This window comes from Erythrolamprus reginae, chromosome 5 (genome assembly GCF_031021105.1).
Source record: "Erythrolamprus reginae isolate rEryReg1 chromosome 5, rEryReg1.hap1, whole genome shotgun sequence".
NCBI lineage: Eukaryota > Metazoa > Chordata > Lepidosauria > Squamata > Dipsadidae > Erythrolamprus > Erythrolamprus reginae.
In genome coordinates this window covers 93912861-93936539 of record NC_091954.1, presented here as the reverse complement: position 1 = coordinate 93936539, position 23679 = coordinate 93912861, and the positions used below count along the sequence as shown (strand labels likewise).

At 37.7% G+C, this 23679-nt stretch overlaps 1 protein-coding gene across 2 annotated transcripts; it reads right to left on the bottom strand.

Annotated features, from left to right (window-relative positions):
* Window positions 1–437: 437 nt before the first annotated feature.
* MFSD1 (major facilitator superfamily domain containing 1) lies at window positions 438–23541 on the bottom strand. Of its 2 annotated transcripts, XM_070753533.1 has the most exons (17): window positions 23333–23541; window positions 22124–22176; window positions 21021–21133; window positions 18822–18864; window positions 18594–18661; window positions 18218–18326; window positions 15005–15107; window positions 14098–14196; window positions 13543–13654; window positions 12915–12971; window positions 12422–12578; window positions 11494–11591; window positions 10053–10165; window positions 7601–7648; window positions 6369–6429; window positions 3217–3328; window positions 438–2031 (listed from the first exon to the last, which is right to left on the bottom strand). In XM_070753533.1, the coding sequence occupies exons 1-17, from the start codon at window positions 23490–23492 to the stop codon at window positions 1972–1974; spliced, it is 1566 nt and encodes a 521-aa protein (XP_070609634.1). In that variant the 5' UTR covers window positions 23493–23541; the 3' UTR covers window positions 438–1971. The 2 variants fall into 2 exon arrangements, with proteins under 2 accessions (XP_070609634.1, XP_070609635.1); XM_070753534.1 differs by lacking the exons at window positions 438–2031; window positions 3217–3328 and adding an exon at window positions 3478–4221 and having other exon boundaries at window positions 23333–23538.
* Window positions 23542–23679: the final 138 nt, after the last annotated feature.

The following is a 23679-nucleotide window of genomic DNA, read 5'->3' as shown; positions in this document are numbered from 1 at the left end:
TGGCCTCTTCTCAAGAACCATTTTCCACTTACAAACCCGACCCTCCAAAACTGTAATCGGAAAAGGCAGGCAGAAGCCTCCGTGGGGCCTCTGTAGGAATCTCCTGGGAGGAAACAGGGCTGGAAAAGGTGGGGAGAAGCCTCCATGAGGCCTCTCTAGGAATCTCCTGGGAGGAAACATAGCCTCTACCCTCCCTGTGGGTTTCCCCAATCACACACATTATTTGCTTTTACATTGATTCCTATGGGAAAAATTGCTTCCTCTTACAAATTTAAGAACCAGGTCACAGAACAAATTAAGTTTGTAAGTAGATACCACTGTAGTTGTGTTGATTTTATGTCTCACCACAATGGGCAAAATTAAATTGTTTTTTTTAAAGGGCAATGTCTCATTTACAATTGTGGCTACTTTTGTGATTTTCCCACAAAATGCCCATGTTTTAAAACTAACAATTTTATAAAAAAATAAAATCAGACAAACTCACAGCCAGTCTTTTACAGACAGCGTAATACATAAAGTAAAGTAAAAAGTACTTGTAATGATAAAAGCTGTATTTGAGCCATATGAAGACATTTTTAAATGCACCGGAGACAAAGCCCTTGTGTGTACAATCACTCTTGGCCAAATAAAGTATCGATTAAAATACGGCTTCCTACATTCAAGCTATCAACCATTCAAACTAGTATTTGGGTATAAGACTTCAAAATAAAGGACATGTATTTAGGGCAAGATGTAAATAACAGTTGCAACACCAATGTACATTATTGGTATTTTTCTCCACCTACCAAAAATAGCACAGGTATTTGATGTGGCCACAATAGATTAACTTGGCAATTCTCATAATGCACATATGGAAACACTTGGGTTATCCAACTGGATTACAAGATTATTTTTCTTTCAAACTCAACATACTAATCTTAAAATCAATGGCAGCCACAGTGAGGCTTATGAGAAGCATAAGAAAACTGATACAACTCCAGTTCCTACATAACCAAGACAAGTTTCATAGTAAAGGATCTGCTACTGTTCAAGCCTAAAACTAGAATGCCAAGGTTGGTTTCCAAGTGTACTATATAACCAATGATATCTGCTGGGAGTAGGCGTAAAAACTTAAAAAGGCAATCAAGCAGTGGGACTGAACCCAGCCTGCCCTACTGTGTATGCAACATCCAATAGGGTGACAGCTTCAGCCTTGACTATCATTCTAGACTTTTAAATCCCTGAGAATGTGCTGCTTGTTAATCCTTACAGCTATGAAAATGTATCAATTTTATTATTGCAGTGAACTGTTAATTTTAATTATCCAACTCTCTTCTACATATTTTCCACAATTTGCTAAAAAAATATATACTAACAAATAATTATTTTCTGTAATGTGTCTTATCTGCAAAAAACCCCAAAATTCCTAACCTTTAATGCTCTTTTAGTTAATTGGTATTTTTAATAAGGGCTGTTAAAGGTAATCCATCACCCGAAATATTTGCACAGGACCATCTTGATGTTTTATGTTCAACCATGCTCATCAAAGTGAAAAAAGCTATAAAGTAGGTTTACTAAAAGCTATGCATTTCACAGAAATAGTCTATTTTGTTAATATCTATTACTTCTCTTTCTTAGAGTGAAAGAAATGTAAAACACAAATTAAGTGTTGTTATTCTGAGACATGGATAGACAAGCAGTGTACATCTGCTATGCAGTTATATTGCATAATTGTACACCAAATGGGAACTGTCCTTTAAGCTTAGTGTTACAAACAGATGTGGATTCTAAGCCAAAGCAGAATCAGATAAAAATCCATGAACACCAGAGTTCAATGTAGGCTCTTTAAAGTCTTCCAAGACATCAGATATTAATAATGTTTGCAGAAAACTACTAAATAGTGTTCTGTATGTTGATCTCTGTTACAGAAGAGTGAGGTCTTGTGTTGATACAATTTCTTATTTTGTTTGTCCATGTCATGACACAATTCTGCTATTTCAACACACTTCTGTGTGCCAGTGCAGATAAGTGGCAAACATAGTTGGCGGGCAGCTGAAAAAAGTAAGAAAGAGCAAGATATCTCATGAGCAATTGTTTTCATATTAAGCAGCAGTGGTCAGGTTAAGACATGCATAATTTCAGCATGGAACTGACTTACTTGCATGTGCAAACAGACCCATAAGTACTTAGCATCGTTTTCCCTGGAATTTGGTGTTCTAATTATCTGCTTGTGTATCAGATGTTTCTGATAAGGCTCCTGGGCACTTTAGCTCAGCAAATCTGAAAGGCACTGTTTGCCTACTACATTATACAGAAATGAAATAAACTAAAATGCTTTTTTCTCTGTTTGGTTTTCTCTTAACATTATTCTTATATTTGGCAGAGGATAAAAGTAGCATATCCTTCTGCAGATGTCATATTACCAATACATTAAACTAATATTTAAATTTTAAAAATACAATTTTGCATGCATATTTTTGGTGGTCAAATTTTCACTATGTTTACGAGTGCAGACCAAGTTCAAAAAATATATTTGAGTAAAATAGTGAGTATTATTTATTCGACTTCTATGCTGCCCAATCCCGAAGAACTCAGGATGAGTAAAATATTATACTGTTGCCAAGAAAACAACCTAGGTGGGCCAAAATTAGTCACTAAGATAGAGTTAATTCCAGGTGTAAGATCAGGTTGTCTATATGGAGCCCCTGTCGAATATTTCATATTGGGGAGTGTTTAGTTCAGTCAGTCATCTGATTTTTAGTTGTGGTTTTCTCATGTTTGGCCATCGAGAGGCTTCATGGAGTTAGGTGACCTTAACAAAACCCATAGGTAGGTAGGCAGGCAGGTAGATTAGGTAAGACAAATAGATTAGATAAGATAGATAAGATGGAGAGACAAACAGATAAGATAGAATCTCTCTCCACTCAATTCTGATTTTCAAAATACAATTGAAGTAGCTCTACCATTTTGGCCAAATTCATTATTTTCCCCCAAGGAACTTCATAGAAGTTCTTTATGATGGGGGGAACATATTATTATTATTATTTATTAGATTTGCATGCCGCCCCTCTCCGGAGACTCAGAGCAGCTATATTGACTATTTTGCATGCAAATTATAAACAATAAAAGTCAAATTAGCTTGGAATTATTAAATCTACTACTAATTTGACAAAAAGTCTTTTCTGCAGTAGGCACTTATTTCAACATTTTTAAAATAAATATTTGGATTAGCAGTACCTGAGCACCTAATCTGCAGAGATACCTATTCCTCAAACTAAAGTCACTCTTGGGTTGTAATTTGGCTAAATCATCTTCATTCTGACGTCTGATTTTGTCTCGTCTTTTTGCTCTGCAAAAACAAAGGGAAGGTCATTAACAGACACATAGAAAGATGAGTGTGTTAGATCTTCAGTGAACGTTATTCTTACATCAATGTATGGATATACTGTTAGCTAAAGGAAGGGGAGAGCAAGTCAAACATGTTAGCAGACAGTAAAGTCAAATATTCACTTGTCCAATATTTATTATTAAAGATCAAAACGTAAGTGCAAAGTGCAAGTTTCAACATGGTCAACCAATGTTTAATCTCTGCCTGTAACCAAAAAAAATTATCAGGAAACAATACAAAATAAAAAAATAAAAACAGCAACATTTAGAGAAGTAGTAGCTGTTCTTTTTAGAAACTAACATGGCTTTTGATCAGTAGGATATTGCTTTTCAATGATATTGTTTTTTAAAAATCATAACACTAGGATTTAATTTACATTCTTCCGATCCGGTAAGACACACAATATTACAAAGACACAGTTCACAAGGAGAATCATTACATTGTGTAACAAACAATCCCTTCGGAACGCAAGCTGCTGAGTACCAAGACATCATTAGCTCGCAGACAAAACACCCTGACCCAAAACAGAAGGGCAGATATCACTGTTCATATGCCTATTCACTTCAGTGAGCCGACTTCACTTCAAACGGAGTAAGTCTCTTCAACAGTGTGGAGTATACACATACATATATAAATTTTGCTCTGCTTGCAGTCCGGGTGCCTTGATAAAGAGAGATGTTTGACATGCTGTAGGTTCAGCATATGCAACTCTGTTTTCCTCATTGAACTACTTTTGAGTGCAACTTGAAGTCTATCACCTGAACATGTACATGTACTAGAATACTCTTCAACGGGATTGTTGTTGATCAAGTGGTGCCCAGTTCTGGAAGGAATTTCCTATTCAGATTTCTTTTCTGCAAAACATATTGTAGCAAACATGTTATTGTAGCTATGTCCTTGTAGGTCCCTCAAAAATGCCATGGTGCAGGACTGAATATTTATGTATTAAGAACTAGCAGAAAGGGCTTCCACAATTTCCTCTAAAAGATAACAGACCAGTGCAATGTACTTTACACAAGATTGCTTCCCTTAAGTATTAAATGAAAGTTGCAATTAATATAAAACATAGCTGCTTTCCTCCTGGGAAGCAAGAGATACCTGTATGGTATCTCTTGCTTCGTCTATTATTAAAACTAATTATTAAAACTGCCCAGAACATCATTGGGCTCCAGCTACCCGCCCTGGATGACATCTTCACATCTCGCTGTTCTAGGAAGGTGCATACTATTCTCAAAGACTCTTCTCACCCTGCTTACAATCTCTTTGAATTGTTGCCTTCTGGCAGAAGATATAGAACTAGAACTCGGACCACACGTTTCCTGAATAGTTTTTATCCCAGAGCTATACTCGCACTAAAGGGTCACCATCAGTGAACTGTTGGACAATATTACTCGGTTTGTCATGTAGATGGTTGAGTGGTTCAGGGTGGGGAATTTGTAGTGGATGGGACATTTATTCTACTTTTCTATTTTTTATTTTATTTTTAAATTTATCCATTTTGATTTTGTGTATGGTAGGACTGGTCTCTGGGTGTCACACGACTTTCGTTGCCAATGACAATTCGTTGTTTTTGACAATGACAATAAATTTTATTATTATTATTATTATTATTATTATTATTATTATTATTATTATTATTATTATTGTTTGCCAATAGACTTCCAAGCACAATTCAAAGTGCTGTCCTTATAAAGCCCTACCTAGAAGCACTGAAGTACCTTCAGGACCCCCTGCTATAAATACAAATAAGTGTACATCTTAATCTCTATGGAGATTCTCAGTCATCCAGATCATGGTTAGTTATCCCAAAGGTGTTTTTTCAAGGACTTTGTTTTTCCTTGAAGAACTTCCTTCCATAAAGTTCTGAAGAAGTTTCTTCGCTTAGAAGTGAAATGTCTTCAAAGAAAAAGAAATCCAGTAGCCTCTTGAAAAAGCACCTTTGGGATGACTATACAACTTATGTGTGCTATCCATGTAACAATCAGGGAAAGATAGAAATTAGCATTTCTTGTGTAAGTTCCACTCCTGTGAAACGGTGCCCCCTCCTGAGATCTAGCTGGTGTCCTCCTTGATCACCTTCTTGAAGATAATTCCAGCTTTCCAAAGAGTATTCAATCTACAAGGTTGCAGAGAGGATCATCAAGTTTTTAAATTATATTTTTATGGATATATGAAGACTACCAGGACCCTTTGTTGAGATTCCAAAGTCTTCTAACTTTCATATGATTGTGTAGCTAGGGTTAAGTTTTGTTTACCTTTTAAAAACTGCAAAGAAATACATTTTGAAATGTATTTGAATATTAGTAACTCGAGTTGGTGGTTAGGTTGTTGGTTTGAGCTCCAAGCATGGCAATTTGGTTGCAAACAATGGGTTATAATTCAATTATATATTTTTGTTTCATTCTATGAAAGAACTGCATCAATCACAATTCCAAAGGTACCATTTAAAATGAACAGACATCCCTCTACACAGCAACAAAATTAAAATTCATTGGATCATGTCTCAGTAACAAAAGCCAGCCACTTAAACTATCAAACAAGACAAAACCAATGACTCAGAAGCACACAGATAAACAACTCTAATCCTCATCTGTATTACACAGACAGTACTTAACTATATAGCCCAGCAAAAACAGCCAGCCAATCAATCAATTGCAAAACAGACCATGACTTAGAAATATGAGAACAACATTCAGACTAATTTGCAAATCATAAAATGGTATTTAAATATATGTGTTCTCACAGATGAACGCAACTCAAAATGCACTGACAATGTTTTCTTAAATGGTATGAAATATTTGCAACCAAATTACCAAGCTTGGAACTCAAACCAACAACCAAAATACATTTTCTTATGCGTACAAATTCATCTCCCAATACAATGAACATTTTGACCCTATTAAATCAAAATAGTATATATTTTGATCTTTTACATGCCAATTTGCAATCCAAGCCCTTTTCTAATGTCATCTATATTGTAGGACCATTACTACATACTTACTCAGCCATGGCTAACTTCTGCAATTTTTCTCTCTTCCTTGCGGACCAGTTAAGGTCTCCTCCTACGAGAGAAAGGATATGCATATCATTTAATAGGGCATTATTTTTACATCTTTAATTCTCAAGAAGCAGATACTCTAATACAAGTTTATGTTGCCCAGCCTTAGTGGCATAAAAATTTAGTCAACTTTTTTTTTATAAAATAAACAATTCCAACCTAAGGATGATGAAGTTCACAAAATAAAAGTTGGTTAAATGTGCAGGATTTCAGAAATAATGTTTGGACTCCAAACAAAGACACCACCAGATTTATGGCACTGCAGTGCATTCCATAAAGGACTACCTTTCAAAATCCCTAGAAACTGCAATTCATTGAATATGGCTTTCTTGCTATAATGAACATTTGCATTGTTTGTTTTATTGCATACCCGCCACTTGCTGCAAATAAATTTTGGGGTGCAGTTCAAAGTGCTGGTTTTAACATATAAAGGCCTCTATGACTTGGCCCCCATGCAGGATTGCCTTCTCTGCTACAGTCAACATCCTCCCCTATAAATATGCTGCTCAAAAAAATAAAGGGAACACTCAAATAATACATCCTAGATATGAATGAATGAAATATTCTCATTAAATACTTTGTTCTGTACAAAGTTGAATGTGCACAGCAGCATGTGAAATTGATTGTCAATCAGTGTTGACAGTTCACAGAAGTTTGATTTACTTGGAGTTATATTGTGTTGTTTAAGTGTTCCCTTTATTTTTTTGAGCAGTGTATATTATATTTACCATGAGGTCAACAGCAGTAGAAACTGTACTTCCTTCCTCTATCAAAAGATGATCAAACCGAAAAATATTTGTCTATGTCCACTGCAACCTAAGATAGTAGTTCAACTGTAGTCTTTCTTTCAAAAAAAGTTGTATAAGTGGCCTTTGAAGTGAAACATTATATTTTTAGTAAAATTAAAAGAATTGCAATTTCAATATATTAGATTAAAAAGCCAGTACATTATGTATAATTTAAATTATACATTATGTATAATTTAAAAGAAAATATAAAATAATCAAGACTCAGAATCTTTACATTTTTACATTTAAACCATCAGCAAAGAATAGGTGATGTATTTTATTCTAAAGTAATGTGTCATTATTTCAAGGTAGTTACCATTTTTGCACGTGGCTTATTCAAAGATGCAAGTGCCAAGACAAGATAAGATAAGAAAACAAAATGCTTACCTCTGAACAAATTCACAAAGTATAACGCAACTACAGCGATAAGGGCCACTGCAAAGCAAAAATAGGAAGTTACATAAAGGAAAATAATATATATGAAAATTACCCTTAATATGCAAAGCAAAAATAGCATGCGTACAATTTTCACATGAAGAGTACCAAAGTGTAAATTTTTGCTGCCACAGCTAGCTTCTACAAGGGAAGGGATATGAGATTTATTTATTTATTCAATTTTTTTTAATGCCGCCCTTCTCCTTAGACTCAGGGCAGCTTACATGTTAGCAATAGCACTTTTTTAACAGAGCCAGCATATTGCCCTCACAATCCGGGTCCTCATTGTACACACCTCAGAAGAATGGAAGGCTGAGTCAAGCTTGAGCCAGTGATGAGATTTGAACTGCTGACGTGCAGATCTAGCAGTCAGTTTTAGTGGCCTGCAGTACCGTACTCTACCTACTGCGCCACCTCGGCTCCAGATAGAGGGCAATGTGAAACCCTGAAGATGTACTGAAAATTTCCATGGTGACTGACACAGACCAGGAGTACAAATGAAACGTATTTGGGGAGGAAAAAGTGGCCCAAAACAAGCCAAGTTCACTGCCTAATATCCCACAAGAACTACCGTAATTTTGTGTTTATAATAATTTTTGTGCTACTTTTTCTTTTAAACATTTACTTGAAAATGGAGGGGCATCTCATACACAGGAGGCCAAGAGGAGAAGGTGTGGCCTTTCAGTGTCTTCCAGCTCTGCCGGATGAGCCTCTATCTACCTATCTATCTATCTATCTATCTATCTATCTATCTATCTATCTATCTATCTATCTATCTATCTGTCTATCATCGTCTGTCTGTCTGTCTATCTATCTACCTATCATCTGTCTGTCTATCATCTATCTATCTATCTATCTATCTACCTATCTATCTATCATCTATCCATCCATCCATCCATCCATCCATCATCTATCATCTATCTATCTATCTATCTATCTATCTATCTATCTATCTATCTATCTGTCTATCATCGTCTGTCTGTCTGTCTATCTATCTACCTATCATCTATCCATCCATCCATCCATCCATCATCTATCATCTATCTATCTATCTATCTATCTATCTATCTGTCTATCATCGTCTGTCTGTCTGTCTATCTATCTACCTATCATCTGTCTATCATCTATCTATCTATCTATCTACCTATCTATCTATCATCTATCCATCCATCCATCCATCCATCATCTATCATCTATCTATCTATCTATCTATCTATCTATCTATCTACCTATCTATCTATCATCTATCCATCCATCCATCCATCCATCATCTATCATCTATCTATCTATCTATCTATCTATCTATCTATCTATCTATCTACCTACCTACCTACCTACCTATGCCGCCCACTCCAATAGGATTCAGGGCGGCTAACAATGACTAAAAACAGCAAAAAAATAAAAATACAAAATACAACTACAGTGGTACCTCTACTTAAGAACACCTCTACTTAAGAACTTTTCTAGATAAGAACCGGGTGTTGAAGATTTTTTCCTCTTCTTAAGAACCATTTTCTACTTAAGAACATGAGCCTGAAAAATTTCCCAGGAAATTTGAGAGGGGCACAAAGGCCCGACCACTTTCCTGCCATTCCCCCTTTAATCCCAGCCATCTTGGGCTTTTCTGGCCTGCCAGAGGAGCCTTTTCGTGGCGCTTAAGGAGGATTTGGCAGCCCAGAGCAAACGGAGTATTTTCCTTCTCTGGGCGCTTGGAGAGGGAATGAACCACTTCCCTCGCACTGCCTCCCTTCTTCCTCCTCCCACCCAAATTCCGAGCTTTTATTTCTTTCCAAATGGATTTGCACGCATTATTTGCTTTTACATTGATTCCTATAGGAAAAATTGCTTCTACTTAAGAACATTTCTACTTAAGAACCTGGTCATGGAACATATTAAGTTCTTAAGTATAGTAAAATAGCAACATTATAAAAAATACATAAGGAATAAACTTTAAAATGCAGCTCTTCTCTGTTGTAGTTATTGCCACTCTAGGTTTCCTCTCTATTATTCCTGCGATGTATTTCCTGTTCTTGTATTACTCTCTCTCTCTAATAAGATGGCTTTTGCACAATGATGGCTTGCAGTGTGCTTACTTACTCTATATGAAACATGGGGGCGTCCTATACATGGGGTTGTTTTATAGAGAGAAACATGGTGAATCACATGAAAGTACATCATTGTCAAAACAAATAAACAAGGAGAGTTTTATTCCAGTTTATAAAATGCAATAAAGTTATTTCAACCAAAAAAAGGAGGGGACTTCCTTTTTATTTGAAAAAATAAGAAAGATGAGAAAAGCATGCATTAAATCAGAATTTGTCAAAACTATTTCATGAACTACTGATGTTGTATAATTCCTTTATGTACAACATCAGTATATGCTTGCATAGGGCTTTATACTTACAACACAAACAAGAACTGAAGAAAATTTCTAGGAAGAAATATCCTCGGGAATCCAGTATCACCCCAGCAGCAATGGCAATGATCGCAAGACCCAAATTCTGGATTGACTGCATGCTGGAAAACAGAAAGAACATCCCATAATCCCCACTTAGTTTCCAACCAGCACAAAAAACAAATTTAGAAAGCTGTTTTTTCTGTAAAATCTAAACATCTTACTGCCCAACAAAAATTGTACTTGTGTATTAAAATCCAAAATATACACAATGACCACTTAAAAGGAAGACTGGAGTAGAAAAGAAACCACATCTTTACGGAAAAGAGTCTCACCTGCTGTTATGATAAGAATAACCTTGTAGAACAGAGAGAAGAACTGCAACCAAGATAATGGTCAGATAAAAGAAATCTAAGCTTGAGATACAAAATACATCAAGGAGGACCCACTCTTTCTCATAAAGATAAAAGTATCACAAAGAGAAGTTGGGTATACAGAAACTTGCAAGATTGATGTTGGCCCTTCTATGGAGGTGACTAGTGAACCAAAATTATGAATTCTATTTTTATTATAAGGTTATAGTAACCAATCTTACAAATCTGTCTGCGCTTCCACTTCGCTCCCTTTATCTTCATGAAAACTAGGGAGGGTCCTGTCTGATACTCTTTTTTCCCACTTTTCTTCCAGATCCCAGAAGAAAGACTTCAAAAGTCACACATTAGTCAGTTTCCTAAAACAACAGGCCAATTTTTCAGATTCACAGGAGTGTCGATACAAATAGGAAGAGAAATGCTGAGGCCCAAACACTGCGTTCTTCTGTGACCTAGATCGATTCTGAGATCTTTTTCCGAAAGGTTTTTGAAGCTTGCATGGAACTTTTACAATCCCAGGCAACAATGTATTGATAGCTGTGCAAGGTGAATGAGGTCCACAAATAGAGATATGTAGTACATGAAAGATGTAGACATCTGCCCTTGCCAGTCAACACTCATGTCTCTGTCAGACATTTAATGTTGGAGCAATGAGCACCATTCTAGAAGTCTACCTGGAGAGAAAGAACTGGTTGGGAGTAATATGTGTACACATTGGTCAGATGTGCCTGCGTGCAATCCATTTATTTTTTGGCTTGTTATACTTCAATCTGATCGTGTTGAGAGCAACACACTTTCAATTAATTATGGAAGTCAGCAGAAAAAGCTTAAAACAAGATTTTAAATCAGACCTAGAATACCTTAAAAGAGAATTTCCAGTACTCAGAGCTGTGGCCAATTACAGAAGTACCCTTATTTTGGAAAAATTGCATTAGAAAAACAACATAGTTTAACCAAACAGTAATCTGCTAAGCATGTAGAACAGTCAATTACTGAGTTACAAATAAAATGACAGAGGATTATAGCCCAGCTACGATCAGAAGTTTAAAGATAATGTGCAACAGAGATCTGTTACTTACAATCCATAAGCAGTTCCCAGCTGGTGTTCTGGTACAACAAAAGCAACCATAGGCCACAAGGCACAGGCAAGTAAGGAATAAGCAACTCCAAGCAAACACTGTAAGGGGAAAATAAAGCATTTATACTAGGCATTAAGAGTGAGCTAGACAAAGTTCCCGAGGGTCAAAATTGTATGGGATAAATAAATATCATTCTTCTATTCTCTTTCCCAGTTGTAAAACTGCTTCATTTGTTTATTCTGCAGTTAAATAGAAACTAGGTGCAGCTGGCTAGCTAAATAATGCAACAGCCAATAGGATCTAAAATCATTAGATACACCATTATCACTAACAAGTTATCTAGGTTATCTACATTGGCAGTATCATATGTATAGTGGAATTGAAGCCCTCCAGATCTTATGGACTGGAACTCTCATTATCACACTCTGGCTGTGTTGCCTAGGTTTGACGGACAGCTCAGCAACATTTGGAATAACATGCTTTGCCAATGCTGTAGAAAGCTTGTCATCTGGATTGTAGATTTTGGAGGAAGGCGATCAAAACGTTTGAACAGTATTATTAAACTGTGCTCCCCCAAGTTTGCTGAAAACCAACTTATCCAGCTAGCATAGCCTTTTAGCACTTAGCACTTATATATCACTTCATAGTGCTTTACAGCCTTGTCTAAGCGGTTTATAGAGCCAGCATATTGTCCCCAAATAATCTGGGCCCCCATTTTACTAACCTTGGAAGAATGAAAAGCTGAGTCAACCTTGAGCCTGGTGAGTCCTATCAGTGGGCCTACAAGCCTGCATTTTAACCACTGCACCATCACAGTTCTTATGTTTGGAGATAATGGGAATCCAAAGGCATAGGGATGAATTTACAGGCAAAGTACTTTACATATTTTGCTTTATTTCAGAAAAATCCACCTGAATGAAATACCTACCATGGCTATCCAAGGATTCCAGAAAGTAAAGGCCAACATAAGGTGAGAGGTTAAAGTTCCCACCACTGCGCATATAACCCATGTGATGTTCCTTCCAACTTTATCTACTAGAATTCCAAAGACAGGGGACATTGGGGCTGATATAACATACACAATGCTGAAATGGAAAACAGAAAAGTCATGTCAATGCAATGAGATCAATTTTCCCATTACAGAATAGTTATTCTTTCCTTCACCACCCTTCCCCTGCTCCCGAGAAGCGTTTTGACTATTCACTATCAGGAAACACACAAAACTTTGAAATTTTTTTAAATGGCTCAAACTAACTTAGAGCACATAGCACAATAATAAGGAAATTTTGCCCTTCCTTTCATGATCTTATTTCAAGGAGGACATTAAAGATTTTTTGGAAGCCCAAGCTTGAAGTAGACCGGTCTCAGGGAAATAAATGCTTAATGCAACAGTAAAGCAACTTAAAATTAATAATACTGACCTGTTAATCGCACTTGCTAATTGAGAAGAAAATTTGAATTTCTCAATGAAGAAAACTCTGTAAAATAACAATCGTAAGAGACCTTTGTAGTTCTGTATCAGCTTAATGTCAATCTAAGCCATTTTATTTAGAACTTTTGACCTGCCACACACTATACTATTATATCATGCATTTTCTATTGTGGGAAAGTGGGATAGGATATAGTATGAGGTTGTTAGTATGTAGCCATAATAAATTCCTTTCTACAAAGCCAAGATCATCCTTTGTCTCTGCACCTCTGCACCTGCAGCACGGAAGGAATCTGCCAACATGGCAATAGCACTTCCTTCCCTGTGGGCCTGTGACGTGGGCAATGAGCAAAGTGAGCAGCATCATATAAAATCAACTGTCTTCAATGGGGATTTTAACACTCTGACGACATTAGCAGAGGGCTAACGAAAGCTTGGTTAATTTAAGTAGTTTTTAAATACATTTTAAAACGTTCCGGAGATCGCAATGGCTGCTGCCTCTTCACCTGGAACTCGCATTTTTAGTACAATTCTTGACAAACATATTTAAAAGTCTAATAGAAGTATAATAAAGTGTAAGCCAAATAAATCTGATTTTTTAAAAATAATCATGCACTTACTTTCCAAGGCCAATGAAAGGGAAGACAGCCACATAATAACACACACAGATTAAAAATATGAGCCATAATGATAAGGGGAAATCTTTCACATCAGTTATTTTTATCACTTCACCTTGAGGAATAAAGAAAGAAATGCCAGTATTAGCTGTGCAAACTATCTAATAAGAGATGACTTCAAACATTTGTTTTACCTCTACATTTCTTTAAACTAACAAAACTTAACTGCATCATTAAGAATATTATACACCCTTGACAGATAAGTCAAATCCAAAGGATTGGGAGCACACTATGTAATTATGACAGTTACACAATAAGAAAGTTTCATGTACATATATTTCATTGGAGAAAACAGGTCGCAAATTCTTCATGTTATCAGCAAAAAGCTCTACAGCAGGAAGAAAAATTGCTTCATTTCCCAGCCAAAATAAAGTCTGGTACTTAAATAATACTTTATGGCCAAGATAAGCAAAGCCAACCATTAGTTCAAAAACTTGGTTCCTGTTCTGAGTTTACACATACTTAGAGGACGGAGGGCAATGAATGAGACCAACATACCAGTTTTCCCTTGTTCTTTGCAAAGAATTTTCTCTGCTCTTTTGTCCAGGTAAGCAAGAAGAAGAGCGCAAACTAGTGAAAAGATGCATGTGATACCACCTGCAATTAATAGAACAAAAAGCAAAATAAGATTTATGCCATAAATGACTATAAAACTGGTTTATAATTCTACACATTATAATATAAAGAGTATATAATACACACACATAGATAGAGAATATAAAGGAACTTGGAAAGTTTCTACAAATAGTTTTACCAAACCAATTGCTAAAAATATTAATATTAGATCACAATATCTCAAACAAGGCACTGAAAATGAAGAACCAGGTCTAAATTTCATGGCAGGTAATTTTTCATGTGGGAAATCTCACCAACTTTTAAGTGGCTTATTGGGGGTAACAGTGCAAATCTGGGGCAAAGGAAATGGGTTGAGTCAGTATCAAATGACAAATTCCTTGTGTGTCCGATCACACTTGGCCAACAAAGAATTCTGTTTTTAAAAAATCAGAATGTGATACCATTTAAATTATATGCGCAAAACATTCAATCTCCATTTTTAAATGAATGTTCTGCTCTTATCACATAATGCATTACAATATAGTGGGGCAATATCTGGAGGAGACACTGGCACTAGAGTGAAGAATTTTGAAGCTTTCATGCAACTGCCAAGGCTTCAAAGTAGAAATCCTTAAGTGATGAAAGGGGTAACTCCTGCAATGAATGCTGCTCGGGGAATTCTGGGAATTGAAGTCTTTACATCTTTAAAACAGGCAACGTTAAGAAACATTGCAATCTGTATAAAAGACAAGCTTGACAAAACTGAAAAATGATAGCTTAACAACACATTTTCAATTCCTGAAATTAAAAAAATACATTTTTTTTGTAAAGAGTAAAAATATTTACTTACCTATCAAGAGTGCTATGCCCAGAGTTGTGTGGCCTGTAGAACCAAACAGATCTTGAACTTTCCAGTACACCCATCCCATAATATTCATATTCACAGTGCTCCCCTTTGAAGGGATAATCATAATTAATTAAGCCATATAATTTATTTTCCTTCATTGAATCAAAAAAGCAGCAATCCCATAAGAATATTAATAGCATTTAATTTGAATCTTCTATATATTATATTATTATTTATTAGATATGTATGTCGCCCCTCTCCACAAACTCGGGGCGGCTCACAGCAATCATAAGAACAATATATAGTAACAAATCTAATATTAAAATCTAAAATAACAATTTTACACTAAAAAGCCTAAAAAGCCCAGTATATAAAAAGCATACAACAAACATATCATACATAAAACTACATAGGCAAGGGGAGATGTCTCAGTTCCCCATGCCTGACAGCAGAGGTGGGTTTTAAGAAGTTTACGAAAGGCAAGCAGGGTGGGGGCAGTCTAATCTCTGGGGGGAGCTGGTTCCAGAGGGTCGGGGCCGCCACAGAGAAGGGTCTTCCCCTGGGTCCCACCAGCCGACACTGTTTAGTCGACGAGACCCAGAGAAGGCCAACTCTGTAGGACCTAACCGGCCACGGGGATTTGTGCGGCAGAAGGCGGTCTCGCAGATATCCTGGTCCGGTGCCATGAAGGGCTTTATAGGTCATAACCAACACTTTGAACTTAAGACTGTATACGTATTTTTTTTCTTACAATAATGATGTGGAATAATTTGGGCTGAAAAACTGTGGCTGGCCCAAAATTATAAAAGCTGTGAATAGACTTGAACCTGGCATCCCATTACTAGTCCAACATTTTAGCTATCATTCTATGGTGGTTCCTATCTTTATTCATTCTTTTCTTACCTAAATTTCAAAAGTAACTGTCTTAGGACAGTGTGCACTGTACACATTTTAAAGGAATCTTTGAAAAATATACTTCTTAGAACTGGCAGTCCTCAAGTGGAACAGGTAAAATTACACCATTTGGAGATATCATTTTGATCAGATGTTTGGAATACTCAGCAATAATATATATTTCACTAGGCCAGACGTTGTTATGTGAGATATCACAACTTTTCTTCCCTTCACTAAACCAAGAGTGGGCATGGCCAGTATGTGACATATCCGGCCTGCAGCCTGCAAGTTTGACACCCTTGCTCTAGGCCAGCGTTTTCCAACCGGTGTGCCATGGCACACTAGTGTGCCGCGAGACACGGCCAGGTGTGCAGCGAAGCTCCTAGGGAAGCTCCAGCTGGGCGGGGCGCTGCCGGTGCCGACCTGGAGCTCCCGCTCGCAGCTGTCCCCCGGCTCCTGCTCGATGCCGCGGTTTTCGGCGCTCTCCTGCTGGGCCCCAAAGAAGGAAGGCAGGAAGAAGGAGAGCTTCATTCTTCGCGCCTTTTTCTCGCCTTCCTTCTTTGGGGCCCAGCAGGATAGCGCCAGAAACCGCGACATCAGGCAGGAACCGAGGGACAGCTGCGAGTGGGAGCCCCAGGTCGGAGGCACCGGCAGCGCCCCGCCCAGCTGGAGCTTCTCTGGCGTCGGCGGCAAGTGTCCTTTGGGGCCCGGCGGGAGGGCACTGGCGGTGGGAGCGGGGGGGGTGGCTGCAGCGGCCGCAGGCAGTCATGGGGAGATGGCAGCGGCGAGAGGGAGCTCCAGGCGGCGGCGAGAGGGAGCTCTCTCTCTCTCTCTCTCTCAGCTGACTGCAAGCGGGAGCCCTGACGGTGGCGGTTGGACGTGCTGCCGGACGCCGTACATGCTGGCGCTGCGGGCCTGGCATATACGGCATCCAGCACCACGTCCAGCTGCCGCCGTCAGGGCTCCCGCTTGCAGTCAGCTGAGAGAGAGAGAGAGAAAGAAAGAGAGACATATAAGAGAGGCCGAGAGAGAGAGAGAGAGAGACACATAGCAAGAGAGGCAGAGAAAGAGAGATAGCAAGAGAGGCAGAGAAAGAGAGACAGAGCGAGAAAGAGAGACAGCAAGAGAGGCAGAGAAAGAGAGATAGAGAAAGAGAGAGAGAGAGACATAGCAAGAGAGGGAGAGAGAGAGAAAAAGAGAGACATAGCAAGAGAAAAAGAGAGACTTAGCAAGAGAGGCAGAGAGAGAGAGAAAGAGAAAGAAAGAGAGACATAGCAAGAGAGACAGAGAGAGAGAGAGAGAGAAAGAAAGAGAGATAGCAAGAGAGGCAAAGAGAAAGAGACATATAGCAAGAGACAGTGAAAGAGAGAGAGAGGAAGAAAGAGAAAAAAGCAAGAAAGAGATAGCAAGAGAGACACAGAGAGAGAGAGAGAGCAAGGGAGAGAGAAAGACATAGAGGAAGGGAAGAAGGGAGAGAGAAAGAGAGCAAAAAAGAGAGGAAGAAAGAAAGAGGGATGGAGAGAGAGAAAGAAGGGAAGGAAGGAAAAGAGAGAAAGAGGGAGAAATAGAGCGAAAGGGAGGAAGAGTTTCTTTTGTCCAACCTTTTCTTTAGCCCGCCCCCCCGCCCCCCCCCCCTTTCAATGTTCCCCAGGATTTTGAAAATATGAATAATGTGCCGCAGCTCAAAAAAGGTTGGGAAACACTGCTCTAGGCCATCAAGAGGCAACCTGCTCCTCCCTCCCCCAGTAATTTGGATTACGTCACCCATAAACCTCAGTCAACATTAGCTTTCTGAGATAATCCCCTAGCAATCGTATTTAAATACACCACTATGTTTGTTTGAATTACTTGAAGTGCACACAATGATTGTGCATATGTACTTTTTATTTATAACAAAAATCAGATTCTACATGAGTTACCATTTGATGTCTCCAAATGCCCGCAAACATTCCTTCCAAGTAAGGAAGAAAGGTGGAAAAGATGACCATACAAAGTCATATTTTACTGCTGCTCCTCAGCTTAACTGATTCATCAGGCTTAACTTTTTAGAAATCTTGGTGAAACAATATTCTTAACTAATCAAATGCCTTTTTTAAAATGCCTGAATCATTATTTGATAGCTTCATCTCATGCACAGACATGGGAATATAGAATAGTTATCGTTATAGTTTATAAGATTTGTATGCCGCCCCTCTCCGAAGACTCGGGGCGGCTCACAACATAATAGTGATACAATACATTACAAATCTAATAGCCAATAAATATGTAGCAATTATTGTATTAAATATATTATATTTTTAAAAACAGGGTGTTTAGACTTACAATTCTAGCCATGCTGAGTTGCAGACCAAAAACGAGATTTAATTCTTTTCCTTTAAACCAACTCACAGCATAGGTATTCTGGGCTACTGCTAAGGATTCACCACCAATCCTAAATGAAAGACATTCATAAATATGAATATTTGAAGCCAAAAACATGAAGAAACCCACACTATACCATTTACAATTCATGCTGATTTGCAAAAAACTTTTAAACTGAACCAATTTCTGTGAACCATTTCTGATTTGAAATTTGTTTGTCTGTTTATTTATTGGATTTATATGCCGACCTTCTCCAAGGACATTCATGAGCCTTCATTGGATTCTCTATTTTTAAAATGAAATGTAGCAAATATTTAGACAGAATATCGAAACTTACCCAAATACAAATCTGCCAAATTCCATCAGCTCAAAAGTGTTACATATTGCTCCCACAGCAAAAATTACCTGTAAGAGGAAGGTGGATCTCTTTTCAGTTAATTACAGAAATTATATCAAAGGCATACGTTTCAACACTGTATTTAAATAAATAAGATTAATAAGATTTCACACCTTTGGAGAAATTATGAATTTTTTTCTGCATAAAACTGCTATATGTTTCACTTACTTGTCCCACACAGACGAAACAGCTGAATATTATTGTACCCCACCTGTAAAGGAGTTTCAATAATTTAAAGTCAGCATTGTAATGGAAACTGTGACCATACAAAATGATACTATTTACCACAAATGAGGTTAAATTCTCCTTTAGAAGTGGATGAACTATACTGAAGAATTTTCTCTCTCTTTTGGATGTAATTATCTGAAAACTATCATTTATTTAACCCAAAGAGTACCATCAATAATCATAAAAGTAGATCAAATGCATATTCCACTATTCTTTCATTTAGCTACTATGTCACACTGACTTCATGGGAGAAATAATTGTCCCAGGAAAGAGGAGAGCCACATGAAAATCCAATAGGGGCAATAGAAGGTTGACTTTTTGAGGAGAAAAAAATTGAAAATTAGGGCACCTGGAATGAAGTAGGGTAGTGGTGGTGGGGACACCACTGGATGATCCCTCTCTTGATTCATATTGACCACAATTGCATGATCTAGAATGTTCTTTCTGCGCCAGCTCAGGAAGCTCAAACTGCCCAAGGAGCTGCTGATACAGTTCTACAGAGGAATCATTGAGTCTGTCATCTGCACCTCTATAACTGTCTGGTTTGGTGCTGCAATCCAACAGGATCGACACAGACTTCAGAGGATAATCAGAACTGCAGAAAAAACAATTGCTGCCAACCTGCCTTCCATTGAGGACCTTTTATACTGCACGAGTCAAAAAGAGGGCGGGGAAAATATTTACTGACCCCTCACATCCTGGACACAAATTGTTTCAACTCCTACCCTCAAAACGTCGCTACAGAGCACTGCACACCAAGACAACTAGACACAAGAACAGTTTTTTTCCGAACGCCATCACTCTACTAAACAAATAATTCCCTCAACACTGTCAGACTTTCTACTAAATCTGCACTTCTATTCTACTAGCTTTTCTCATCATTCCTTTCACCTATTTCATCCCATGTTGACTGTATGACTGTAACTTGTTGCTTATATCCTAAGATTTTTATTAATATTGCTTATTCATTGCTTTTTTGACCCCTATGACAATCATTAAGTGTTGTACCACATGATTCTTGACAAATGTATATTTTATTTTATGTACGCTGAGAGCACATGCACCAAGTGTGTCCTTGTGTGTCCAATCACACTTGGCCAATAAAAATTCTATTCTATCTAACTATAATAAGCAACACAGTAAGCCATTTCCAGATATCCTCAAAGAAAAAAAGTGAATTCATAATCCATAAAATTAAAACAAGAAAAACAAGATTTTACCATAACATAAATGTATTTGCATATCATGCAATGGTACAATTTTGAGATTGCACGGCCGGCCAAATAATTTTAAGGAAGTGATAAAATAGAATGGTAAGAGCCCTAATAATAAACATTTTCTTTCAAATGGTAAATAATTCACCTGTGCCTTCTTGCAAAATTATTAGAAGTACTTGGACTTTCGTGCAATCCAGAATTCAAAATGTACAAAATGCAAAAATTCAAGAACAGATTCAAATTCCCCTTTGGAGCAAGCAGTTCTGAGCACAATTTCCAAGCCTCTGGAAGTAACCATCCAAATCAGAAATGGGTTGAGAACTTTTGGAGATGATGTTTTCAACAAGGCAAGCCTCTTTTAGACTTTTCCTAACATACCTCAATCCATTTACAGCAGTGGTTCTCAACCTTTCTAATGCCATGACCCCTTAATACAGTTCCTCAAGCCTAGTGTCAATTCTCCCAACAGAGCTTTAAGGAGATTGGCAATGAAGGTCAGAGGGACATCCCCACTGTAAACACCTGATTGATTGTAAAAATATGTTCCAAGGAGCCAGAATAGAGTTCCTAACACCATGGGAAATTTGTCTTTTCCCAAGGTCTTAGACGACCCCTGTGAAACGGGGTTCAGAACCACTGATTTACAATTTGGATTATGTATTCCAGAATAGATCACCCAGATTCTGAAAATATTTGGCATGATCTGGAGCAAAAAAGAAACATCCAACATTTCTCAACTGCTCCCTTTCTAAATCCGCAAGTTTCACATATACTCTTTGTTAATTAAAGAACTCTCATCTGTTTTTCAGGCTTCAACCAGAAAAAAAATGTGCACAAAGTGTCATATTAATTTTAATGAGTGGAGCCTCCCAGAATTTTTTGAAGCACACATAACCCTAGCAAATAAAATTGTGATAATTACCTTATTCCAAATACTCTGTCTATCAAAAAGCCTCCAAAAAAGCATAGAACCACATTAGGCCAGGAATACCAGGCATACAACGCCATGAATTTAGCTGTGTTTACTTTCATATCCTAAGTGGAAGAGAAAATAATTTTTAAGCACTGCTTTAATTTTAAAACTTTCTTACAGAATAATCCATAATCCATCCAATGCAATATGGCATTGCAATATAAAGTCATTTGTCTAAAAATTGCTGTCCTGCCACAAAAAAAATTAACCCTGGTATCCAAAATAAAAGATGCAAATACTGTTTGCATAAATAATATAACGTTTTTAAAAAATCAGTAATCAGATAGGAATTGTTCAGCACATGGATCTCTCAGGGTCTGGAAAGAAATGATTGTTCTATTCAATGTTATAGTACAAAACAATTTGTATTTTTGACAACCTTGCATACTTTAGATTTTGTATTTATCTCCCATTTTGCTTCAGAGGAAGATGAATTTATCATCAAAGCAACTAAAATAAACAACCTTGCAGCCGAGTTTTAATTTCCCCATTTCTTTTCTTCACATTAGAAAAGCTAGTGGTACTCTTTCTCTTATACTTTAAGATAAAACAAATAAAAAATGCCTGAACTTTTTTGTGGGGGGGTGGTGTCCCTCTTGGAGGAAAAACAGGTATTCTTAAACCATTCTGATTATTGATAATTGATGTTCAACTGCTTTAAGAGACAACCTCTAATATATCTGTCATTTAGCACATTAAATATAGTGATTCTTCAGAAAACAATTATATTTCATTACGTTTTTACTAAGTTTTTATTATCTGATGCTCATTTGGAATCATTTCTGGTTGTTACAACATAAAGAACATTTAATGAAAATTCCTCTAATATATCTGTCATTTAGCACATTCAATATAGTGATTCTTCAGAAAACAATTATATTTCATTACGTTTTTACTAAGTTTTTATTATCTGATGCTCATTTGGAATCATTTCTACAACATAAAGAACATTTAATGAAAATTCCTTGTTATAATGGGGAAAAAAATGCATCAAAGATTTAAGTAGACAAACGTAGTGAAATTCAGCATACTGTATTTTGCTCTTCACTCACCCTCTGAACTTGAGTCTGCAGAGCTGCTGGGGTGTCATAGCAAAAATAGCTGCCTAGGGAAAAAAAGAGCAGACAACTTATTTTAAAAAACATTCTGAAAATGCTCTATGTAGATTATTTGGAATCCATACAAAATATGTATGTAAATATGTAAATCCATAAAAAATATAGATTATTTGGGAATCCATACAAAAATTCACTATGAAAAAGAACAATTGTTTATTTAATAAATGTATATCACTCTACCCTTTTCATTTGTCCAGGATAAAAAAAAGGGGGGAAATCAAAACTAAAGGAGACCTGGTTAATTTAATTGGATTTGTATGCCACCCCTCTCCAAGGACTTGGGGCTGCTCACAGCATGTACAAAAAAACCAGAAACAATAATAGCAATCCAACTAATACATTTAAAAAACAATCTTAAAATTCTAATTAAAAAACTATGAAAATCATTAATTCAACAGTCAAACTAAAGCATTCATTGGTCAGGGGGGAAGATCTAAGGAACTCAGGCCTGGTGGCAAAGATGAGTTTTTAAACTCTTTCGGAGGATGAGGAGGTTGGGGGCAGTACAAATCTCTGGGGGGAGCTGATTCCAGAGGGCCGGGGCCCCCACAGAGAAGGCTCTTCCCCTAGGTCCTGCCAGCCAACAATCTGAGATCAGTTGGGGAAAAGATCAGAAGCAATGTGAGAAAATATTATTTGACTGAAAGACGAGTAGATGCTTGGAAAAACTTCCAGCAGACCTGGTTGGTAAATCCACAGTCACTGAATTTAAACATCCCCGGGATAAATCTCCAAATGATGCCAATACCTCCAAAATCCCAAGATCAACAGCAAATAGCAACTTTCCAATCGTGACAACTGATAAAGAATAACAATGAACGCCCTCTCCTCCTTTCCAAAACTCACTGAAGGGATTTGCGATCAATGACTAAAATTTGATTTCTTCAATCGTTCTCCTTTCATTGTTTTTGCATTGATTCGTTTCAGAAGGAAAGAAAATAGCCACGTATAGCTCAGACCGGTTGAGTCGCCCCCACGCCTTGCAATAATTTAAGAGCAAACAAAAGGAGAGGCAAAATCGATGCTGTCTAAGTGTGCATCCGTGGCACACTTCCTTTACAAATTACTATTCATTTAAGGAGAAACTTTATTCCGTTCCCCAAACACAGCCTCCATTCAACCGGGAAGAGAGAGACCACCGACCGAAGCCTAGGAAGCACATGAGCGCCAGCACCAGCAGCCTGTGAGCCAGCCGCTGCGGGTCGCACAATGCCGGCAAGGGCTTGCGCGGAGGGTCGCCATGGTCCTTGGGCAGCGAATCCTCATCCAGCAACGCCCGTTCCTCTTCCTCCATCAACGCCATTTTGGACAACCCTCCCCCTCCTACTCCGCCGCCAGCAAAACACGAGGAATCACGTGAGCCCCCCTCACATGACGTGACCACGCCTGGCTGGTCACGTGGGTCTCGGCGCGCTACGCAGCGGGAAAGGCCCGGCGGTGGGAGTGGTCTAAAGGCATTTCTTGTCGACCAGGGAACCTCCGAACTTGGC